Raw genomic sequence first — 10115 nt, forward strand, 5'->3', positions numbered from 1 at the left:
TGGCTGCACTTCCTCTATCTCGAGGTTTAACCGGCATCCTGGGGAAACTTCTTCTCGATGTAATATATCTAAGGCTCGAGTCATACGTGGATATCTTAGCTTCTCAAAAGTGAAAGTTTTTAAATATCTTACCTTAGTCCGCTCTCGCTCCTTTCTCTCGTTGACTGGCTCCCTGTTCCTAACCGGTGAGGGAGCCTTTCTAGGCGAGTTATCTCTCTTACTGCATTCGCCATACTTGTTCGCGTCATCAGTGTCTTTCTTAGAGCTGTTGATCTTGTGCACTGATTTCAAATGCAGTCTTTCGGGCGAGTTCTGGGCAAAGAAAATTTAAATAAAGACTAGTAGCGTAATTCTGTCAATTTTGAAATGACTCTGTTAGCCTTGAAGGTGCTTGAAAGTTAAATAAGCTCCTTCATTTTAAACCCGAAATTATTAGTCCACCTTGAACAACACTGGAAATTGTAACAACTACCTCTTTACAGTTCGCGTCTTATTTATAAGGACCAGAAGTATTTATGATGGGTATGAACAACAAAACAAATGTATTTTGATAAAATCAGGTAGCAAATAAATATAATTACAAAATCTGACAACTTATTCTTATTAAACTCTTCCCTAAATCGAAGAGACGACGTTGTCTTTTTAAGGGTCAGGTGTCATTGCCCTATAAAAAAACCAACAGCAACTCACCTTTTTCTTCTCTCCAGAATCCTCTAACATCATAGGCGACATAGAATTCGCGGATTCTCTATCATCTACTTCTAGATCCTTCTTCATGGCACATTGTATCTTGCACACTGGCGTCATCTGGTTCAAATCTACTGTCTCAAGGTCTGTTCGGGTGGAACTAAGGCACTCTTTTGTGGAGACTGAAGTCTTGGGAGTTTTGGGCCGGGCTTTTGGCTTCGGAGAAGGCTCCTCAGATCTCTTCGTTGCCATCGGAGATGGTTGGCTTTTTCTGTGCATGGAGATTTTTGATGAATATTGAGCATGAGTTGTCGGAGACTGTAAAATATGATGGACTAAAATTTTGCACCAAGTTTTAAGACAAATTTCAGAAATTAGGGTTTAAGGAATATTTTGATTGATTGAAGGATAATACTTAACAAATTAACATGTTACTGGAATAGCTATATGTGAGTTCATGGCATCTAAAAAAATAATGACTAGTTACCTGCTGCAAGAATGTTGGGTCTCAAATTTAATCCAGGTCCAACCGATGAAAATAGTTATTCCTTTCTTATTCATTAATTTACATAACTTTGATCCGTCACTAAATACTTACAGCCTTACTTATAAACGTGAATTAAATAATAAGTAATACTTAAGGGCTGTTTAAGAAAAATCTTACTTATAAACGTTGCTTAAGCATGTCTTAACTAACATTTAATCACTACTTGAGGCTTTAAGTAGTGATTAGTTAAAATGTTGCTTAGAAGGTGATTAGAGATTTTTATAAGTAAGGGGGTTAAGACCGAAAATGTTGTATCAACCCTTAAGTTCTCCGCCATTATTGATACCGAAAATGACTTATACCTATCAACCACCACGTTCAGGCTACTGTACAGTAAAGCATCCGTGATCGTCCCGGATCAGAATAGGCGACTAAGGGAGCTAAGGCGTAGTGCATTCTACCAGCACTTTGGGCTACCCGCAAGGTGGCAGACAAACCACCACAATAGCATTCCCAAGGAGGGTTAACGTCAGGCAGGGGGCCGGCTGTAGAACTTATGCCAAAACAAATTGCAGTATGTTAAGGTCCGATTATATTATGAATAGAAAGTATGGAAAGATAAAACATGCTGCGCCGACCCCAAATAAAATTGGGAGGATGATGATGATGTTCAGGCTACAGTGACAACACTAACTTGTGAGTATCATGCGGGTGTTGCGGCACGGCTTGCACGTGCTCGTGCGACGCGTGCTCGTGCGACGCTTGCGCGTGCGGCACGAGCGAGATGTGCGGCGCTTGCGAGGTGTGCGGCGCCTGCGAGGTGTGCGGCGCCTGCGAGGTGTGCGGCGCCTGCGAGGTGTGCGGCGCCTGCGAGGTGTGCGGCGCCTGCGAGGTGTGCGGCGCCTGCGAGGTGTGCGAGGCGTTGCGCGGCGTGTGGTGCGGCGCGCGGCGTGGTGTGCAGGCCTTGCTGCGCCGCAGCGTGCTGCCGCCGTGCGGGCTCGCCTCGCGACTTATTATCACGTGGGAGGATGCACACTACACATATACCACTAATTTATTAAATCTAAAGTTAGGAGTAAATAAGTATGTAAGCATTCTCAACAAAATTCAAAACAGTCTTCTTACTAACTTGATCTTCTTTCTTAGAATTTATCAGTGATCCGTGCACGTTCGGTAATGGTATAAATTATTACCAAAATTTTCCCTAATTTATAACTTTATTTATCGACACTACGAAGCATGGAGCGGGAATTTGAGGATGTTGTCCTATTGTTGAAGTAACAACCGTGCTCATGTGATAAAACTTATAAATGATTTTGAGTCAAAATTTTTGACAATGATTTTATACAGTAAACAATTCCTAATTCTTGAGTTATATTACGCAGCGTGCCTGCCGCGAGTCGGCTGACTTATCCAGACTGTGATCCTGACTCTTAGGTATGCTATAATTCATACAGATTGCTCTTGAGATATAACTGTTATTTAGATTGCTTTGAACTGCACAACTACTTAGGTATATCCCTTGTTTAGACTCAGGTAACAAATGTCATTCTAAAAGGGAATAAAATACACAAAAACATACATACCGTCTCAACACCTTCCACCATGGTGCGTATGTCAGTTTCTCGCGTGGGCTTCGGTGCCCGCGGACGCCCCGCATGCGGATCCCGCATCAGGGGACGACGGGACCTGAATACATCAATATATCGCTAAACGGGCTCTATAGATTGAGATGGAATTTGGTATAGAGATATGTGCTATCTTTTGAGTCTGAGATAGGACCTTTCTACCTTTTTTCAGGTGGGGCACGTATTTCCACTGGAATGTAGAGGAAATCTAGATGCTTGATGATGATTCTTTGATAGCCAAAAAATCTTTTTCTGCTAAACATGAGCTTTTAGAATTTTATAAGAACATTTAACTTTAGAAGCGTCAAAGGGAACCACTTTTACCACGCAAAAGTCAGGATGAATCACAGAGTACTTATATCAAATGAAATTTTTAAAGTCGCAAACGATTATAGCCTTTCATGCATTGGCATAAGGTTGATTTCCTAAGACGCTTCATGAAAACACTATTTGGGGACATAAAAAGTACCATACTGCTTTGCCCAGCATTTGTATCTACATACATAAAACTAACAGGCACGATCATCAGTTTATTACAATTACAGTACCTACATTGCAATATACCCTACTAGGCCTTAAAATAATGGTTCCTTTGGACTCACCTTGGAATACCCATGGAATTGCGCTCAGCTGCTGCGTTTGCCACCAAGGTAACAAGACGATTTGGTACTGAAATCCTAGAACAAATTAAAAATATTTCACGTATCTGCGAAATAATTAGTGGCCATACATTGGTGATTGGTACATAAACCGTCTTACCACAAAAACTTTTAAACGTCAGTTTATGCCTTGTCTAAAAAAATGTCAAATTATGACGTTGACATATGGTTCATTTTGCAGCCAAAATTTTATTAGACAAGTGTAAAACATGGTTTAAAGTTTTTGTAGTAAGGCCCAAATAGTTTAAAGCCTGAGAAAGGACATAGGATACTTTTTATCCAGATGCGGGAAGTGAAAAGCAAAAAAGCAAAATCGGACCTAAACATTAATTTTAAAAGTAGTTATACCACCATCAACTAAACTATCTTGTAAAGGTTTTAAATATGAAAATGAATACTAACTTTCTCTGTGTTTTTGTTCCGTCAGAGTGTTTCTCAATTCCTCCCCGTTTCAAGTTACTGGTCCCATTGCTCCCGCGCTTACTTGAATTGCTGTGTAAAAACATTAGATTTAGGCTCAAGTTCATCGACATCATCGACAACATACACGTCAGTTTACTTAAAACAATTCTTCTCGGTGGATTTTCATGTCCAATTACCAGTTTTTTTTTCCAATATTCATGTTAATTTTATATTTTCTTAAAACAACTGTTAACTTTGTTAAAAAGTTGAACTTGAAAATTCATGTTAAAATGTTCTAAGAAAACTGACGTAGGCATGTTGTCGGCGAAATAGGGTCCTAATATTATTATGTAACGTTATGGTGTAGGAATACTTACGTGTGGTTATCCTTGGAGGTAGAAGACTTACTGTTCAGATTGAGCCTCAGCGTGTCCAAGGAGTACATCGATAGTTTGCTGTCTGTACCTAGAGAAGCAGATAATTTTTATAAATATAGCTCTATCTATCATCATTATCATCATCATCTACACCTATACTAATATTTAAAAGCTGAAAACTGCGTTTGTGGAAAATTGTTTCAGTGTTAAACAATAAAGCAGCAATAAACTTGTAATTAGAATTTGACTCCTTTATAACATCAATTTAGAAAGTCAACGGCGGGATGACAGCGAGCATGCAGCTACCTTACAACAGTTGGGCCGTGCCGTGCGAGGAAGGGGGGCTGGACTTTACCTAGGAGCTCGGAGTAGTTCCATATAGGTAATTATTTAAGAAAGTATGTTTGTTGGAGGAAAACTAATATGGTCTTACTAGTCTTGGCATTGCTCCTGTTGTTCCACATGGCTCCCAAAGATCTCTTCTTCCCTTTATTCTTTGCTGATTTCTTCGAATATCTTATATTCTGAAGGAAAAATAATACTTTATTTTGGAGTAATTAGGGAGTATATTATGTATGTATATAAAGAAGCGGATGGTGGCTTATAAACATACGTACTTCTCTTTTCCCTTTATCTACCGTAAATTACTTCACAAGGTGGAGGTTAGATAATAACTAAAACTTATACTATAAAGAAATACTTGCCATATTCTCAATACTGTTGAGAAACTCTTCGCATCTGAGAGCGTATTCGTTAACGAATTCATCCAACTTGTCGCACGTGGTTACCATTTCCTGACAAACATAATTCATACGTTACTTCCTACACCATCATGGCTTAGCGTTTGGAACCATTTAAATAATAGAGCAGTTGTTTGTTGAGCATAATTAAAAAATTTGGTAGAACATGACTACAAGACTTCAAAGGTAAATGGGACTCGAATTGATGGGAGCACTGCCATGGCCCCTGATCTTGATGACGGCAATGTTCTAGACTCTAGACGTTTCCAAAAGTCTGAAATTTCTCTCGAGAATGACGTTAAGACTGATTATATTTCTATATTCAAAAATGTATTTTATCTTCTTATTTACGTAACTAGCTAAGTATGTAGGTTTGCCTCAGTAGTTCCTACACTTTGTTAACTGATTTCTGTCTTTTTCTTTGATGATATGCTACACCTACATCAGTATACAAGTCCACAGCGGCCGCGAAGTCCTTGGGCGGCGGCACTGCGCGGCACATGTGCGTGGAGTCGCGCACGGCCGCCAGCAGCGAGCCCAGGCTGGCTGCACTCTCGCGGACGCAGCATGTCGATGAAATAGATTTGTGAAACACCTAGGAAAAGCGTCATAATTTTATTTGGATAACTCCTTTAGCCAGTGAAGCAAAAAGTCGCATCTTTTTAAGAGACATCCTCAAAAGGAGGTTCTTCTTTTTGGCGCTTCTTTGTAGCGTGAGGCTATATCATCTGAAGCAAAAAATCACTATGTTCATTGTTCGTATTAATTCGGATGTTTCTATTTTTTGTAAGAACAACTTTCAATGCAGCAATTCTGTCAGAAAATGTCTGCCAACAATTTGTAACCCACAAAAAAAGAGCCCTATTGAAAGACGCATCCTCAATTTTCAACACGGTATGAGAACAAAGAAATGTCTTTTTTGACATACAAAGTTGGATATATCATGAAATAAAGAAGTTTTCTTAAATGTAAACAGTTTTATTAAAATTGCTAAATGTTAACAGTAAAGACTTACCTGAAAAGACTGCAACATATTCTGATGCAGTGATACAATCCTGACCATCTGCGATTGGAACTGAGTGTGCTTCGCAAACGGCAGGCTCTGGCTGTTATTACGTTTTATATCGTGGATCTGACGGAATAAACATAGGTATACAAACAGAGTATTCCTTCAAACACTAAATGGGTCTTTCCATTACAAACTTGTGCACTTTTGAAAGGAGGTTTAAGACCGACCTGGCTTTAAATATATGCTGCAAATATTGTCTGTTTGCTTGACTTGAACCCGCTATTCTCAAGAGTTCTAAAATTATATATCAGAGAGCCTATTTATTGAGGGAAGCTAAGGTTGCGGTTCTATGAAAAGAGATAGATGTTTCAACAGAAGCTACCGGCTATTTTATTCAAGTGTACGAAGGGTAGGTACCCAAGTGACGCGAGTGAAACCGCTGGTAAAAGCTAGAATATGTACAACACATATTCATGCTTACCTGTCTCTGCAACTGATACATGTAGATCCTGTTGAACCTCGTGCAGAACTCGGTGGAGCGCTTGATCATACGCGCGATGTCATCAGGCTCAGCCGACAAAATGTCGCGACGGTCTAGTGTCGTCCTGGTATGCCACGAATAAGTATAAATTGAAGTTAACATTTTACAAAACAGAAAAATATTAAACAAGAGTTAAAAGTCCAATAAGAGCAAAGGCTTTCGATAGATAATATTGTGCATGGTACAATAACCGTAAACATATTAAGACAGACTAACATCAAAGCTGTGAGTTCCTCATTGATCTTCATTCTAAGATCTCTCACTTTGGCGCAGTAGATGCTGCTCTCGATCACATTTGTCACGTTCTCTGATGATTTACCTGTGGCAAATAGATTTTATCCAATATTCATTGTTTAAACTTTGAAATAGAGACAAAGTTAAATGTCTTATCTGAATCAGACCCTGTGCGAAGCATCAAATAGAGCTAACTCAGAAGGGCAAAGTCATTTAACGAGAGCTGTAAGTTTCAGTGTAGATATATGACGTGAAATAATATTAAAAATTACTGGAAGTTTTTTCAAGGCTAAGCCTTTCTGGAGACTCATTAGCAGAGGGAGATATCTCGCGCACCGTGGGCGGACTGGCTGGCGGCTCGGGATTACTATTCGTGGCTTCTTCTTCACCTAAGGAGGAAATAAGTGTTGAACTCCTGTATGTACATGCATAAAAACATAATGGAATGCTCAAGGCCTAAATGAAATAAATTATTTGACTTTGACTTTGATGTATCTAACCTGAGGGTTCATCATCAAAAATATGGAACATTTCGCAGTCTTCCTTCTCGTCTACATCATCAGCGAACGTCACCACACAAGTGTGTTGTCCATCGTCTCCTGAGGAGTTGTCCACACTGGGGTGCTGGACTACTTCCTGAAGAAAGAAGAAGGAAGAACCTAGATTGGCATGAAACAAATTCTATTATTTTAAATTGATGCCATAGCAGCGAAAGGGGTGTCCTATCATGGCTTAAGAGTTCCTTTGCATCAAGTGGCGGGCTGCAGAAGACGTCTGTCATTAGGTGGAGTAAACGCCAAGTATCTAAGCGGCCATTGGCTGATTACATAAATATAGTTCAGTGTTCAATAGAGATGGTGCAGAGACATAATAATTGATGCAAAATGCAAACATCACCATATTTCGAAAAGAAGAAGATTGCCATAGTAGACGATACTTTTCTTTCGGTATAACTAGCGACCCGCCCCGGCTTCGCACCTGATGACAGTAATAGTAAACCTTCCGCTCTAGTAACTCTATCGTAAAATTGGACGCATAGTTTTGAAGATTTAAGCGTGCAAAGGGACATAGAGACAGAAAAAGAATCTTTGTTTTATACTATGTAGTGATGTAAAAAGTTGGCTACCTTTCTTCCTCCTGCCCTGTTCCCAATTTTACTTGGAGTCGGCGCAATATGTCTTTCTCTTCCATTTTCCCCTGTCACTCGTCATATTGACACTCACTCCCTTCCTATTGATGTCATCTTTCAGGCAATCCATCCGTCTTTTCTTGGGTCTGTCTTAAAAAGCTGTCTACCTACCTTCGGTATAAGGTCCTCATCAGTTTCCTGAGTCATTTTCATCAATTCATGTTCCATTATTTCTTTCAGACAAGATTCTGGTAACTGATCCAAAAACTGGTAAGGGTCATCTGAAATAGAATATTTTACTTACCTTGGTAGGACAATTGACAGGATAAAGATGAATTATGATTCTAAGTCCTTCTTTGATAGACATATAACGCAGGGATTTAGGTACTATGAGAAACAAGAAGCTAAAGGGCCTTACTACAAAAACTTTAAACCCTGTTTTACACTTGTCTAATAAAATTTTGGCTGCAAAATGAACCATATGTCAACGTCATAATTTGACATTTTTTTAGACAAGGCATAAACTGACGTTTAAAAGTTTTTGTGGTAAGACGGTATGTGTTTAAAAACATAATGCAGTGCTAATTTTACTCTCCATTTTTACATAATATCAAAAAGATAAAGAACTTTCAAGAGACTAGGTACAATGGGATGATTTTGAGAGTTAATCGTCGAGTTAGTCAGATTTATTATAGGAGAATTCTGATGCACGCCACGACCATACCAGACCATAAAGTCCCGCGTTGCTTCAAACGCATTAGTAGACAGGTAGGAGAATATTTAATTTTACAAATCAAAATCCAAATCCAAAATTCTAATTGGCGCTCTGATTATTTGGGCTCTCCTACTACACAGCAAGCACATTTGCGACTAGCGCCATCTATTGCTCAATATTAAAATTTGTTTACCCAGCGTTAGGTCACAGCTTACCATTACAGACTCCTTTGACGATATCCTGTTCTTTGACGAAATTGTCCCATATTTTCTGCTCGCGTTGTTTCATACGCTCCCGGCGCGAGCTTCGCCACGCCCTCTCTAGTTCGCCGCCTTCAATATACTATAAGTTCATCTATTAGTCAATAGATGGCGTTAAACTAAGCTTTCTAAAAACGTACTTGAATAATTTACTTTACGGAAATAATGTAAATAGCTGTTGTATCCCAACTTTCTTTATGTAAAATAAAACCATCAAAAGGTCGTTTGAGTAAAAAGTAAAGAAATGTCATGGTAACTAAATATTTTGGTCAGAAATGACTACGAAGTTATCGAAGGCTTTCAAGCTTATTGAATTTTGTCTTCAGCAATTTAAGTAAGTTTAGGCTCATAAAATAGAATCACAATTGAGAAGAAAACGCACTAACCTGCAAATCGGCCAAGTCAATTTTGTTATCGGACATAAAAGAAAATCCTCTTACGCAAGTCTCCATATCAGTTCACCATTTATATAAATCACACTAAACAAGAGTATAAGCACAAAAATACGATATAATTTCCGGAAAAATCCTAAATATTTATACACTATTCGCCATTACGAATATTATTGTGTAAACATTTGAATTTGACAAATAAAAGTAAATTGTAAATGTCAAACGCGGGGTCAACGCTTTCACTGATCAAATAAGTTTTTAATAAAGTTTCGTGTTGATAATAACTTGATTGGAAAAAGTATATGTAACATAAGAATTATGCTATTAATATAGTAAAGTATGCCAACATGTTAGGTAATAATTAAATTAATAACCAATAAATAAAAGCCGATTAAAATAGTAATTTCATCGCGTGATTACTTTGCGCGCCATGATGTCATTCCACGGTTGCTAGGCAACGCACTGTTTGTTTTACAACAACAAAAAAAGCAAATTTCACAAAACAGTACACAAATCGATAATTATTTAATTAGAATACCGTTGTAATATTTTATTCAGTTTTTATTTCTTTGTTTAAAGTGCAATTCTTTACATAAAAAATAAAGAGTACTTTTTTGTTGTTTTTGAAATGAAACAGTCGCTTGTAAAGGTTATGCGCTAGTGATAGGTGCGAGCTTTGGTTGTTTTTGTGAATAGTGCTGTAATTAGTTGTTGATAGTTCGTGCGTGGGTGAGCCGTGTGTCGTGCACTATGTTATTTAGCCCTCGGCCGCCGTCAGACATGGGGGCGCCGCCGCTGCCGGCTCCGCACCCGGAGGCGCGCCACTTTCCTCAGTGGAGCAGAACGGCGATATTG

General features: G+C 38.8%; 2 protein-coding genes and 1 long non-coding RNA gene across 3 annotated transcripts in view; all 3 read right to left on the reverse strand.

Moving 5' to 3' along the window:
* Positions 1–3469, reverse strand: part of LOC124637763 (mediator of RNA polymerase II transcription subunit 26-like) — a 42964-nt gene extending 39495 nt beyond the window's left edge. Inside the window, exons 1-5 of the mRNA XM_047174403.1 lie at positions 3405–3469; positions 2761–2863; positions 1869–2209; positions 691–958; positions 133–312 (exon numbers count right to left, since the gene is read on the reverse strand). Of these exons, the coding sequence (XP_047030359.1) occupies positions 133–312; positions 691–958; positions 1869–2209; positions 2761–2863; positions 3405–3418 (906 nt within the window). The 5' untranslated portion in view covers positions 3419–3469. The remainder of the gene's footprint in view (positions 1–132; positions 313–690; positions 959–1868; positions 2210–2760; positions 2864–3404) is intronic.
* Positions 3470–3868: 399 nt separating this feature from the next.
* Positions 3869–4764, reverse strand: LOC124637766. The gene is made up of 3 exons (XR_006985287.1): positions 4674–4764; positions 4241–4328; positions 3869–3953 (listed from the first exon to the last, which is right to left on the reverse strand). It is a non-coding gene; the product is annotated as an uncharacterized LOC124637766 (long non-coding RNA).
* Positions 4765–4926: 162 nt separating this feature from the next.
* Positions 4927–9395, reverse strand: LOC124637533. The gene is made up of 9 exons (XM_047174048.1): positions 8824–9395; positions 8065–8174; positions 7265–7400; positions 7037–7153; positions 6747–6849; positions 6471–6594; positions 5996–6112; positions 5423–5575; positions 4927–5034 (listed from the first exon to the last, which is right to left on the reverse strand). Exons 1-9 carry the CDS (start codon positions 8894–8896, stop codon positions 4927–4929), a joined length of 1041 nt encoding a protein of 346 aa, XP_047030004.1. The 5' UTR covers positions 8897–9395.
* Positions 9396–10115: the final 720 nt, after the last annotated feature.

The sequence above is a fragment of the Helicoverpa zea genome, chromosome 16 (genome assembly GCF_022581195.2).
Source record: "Helicoverpa zea isolate HzStark_Cry1AcR chromosome 16, ilHelZeax1.1, whole genome shotgun sequence".
Lineage (NCBI taxonomy): Eukaryota > Metazoa > Arthropoda > Insecta > Lepidoptera > Noctuidae > Helicoverpa > Helicoverpa zea.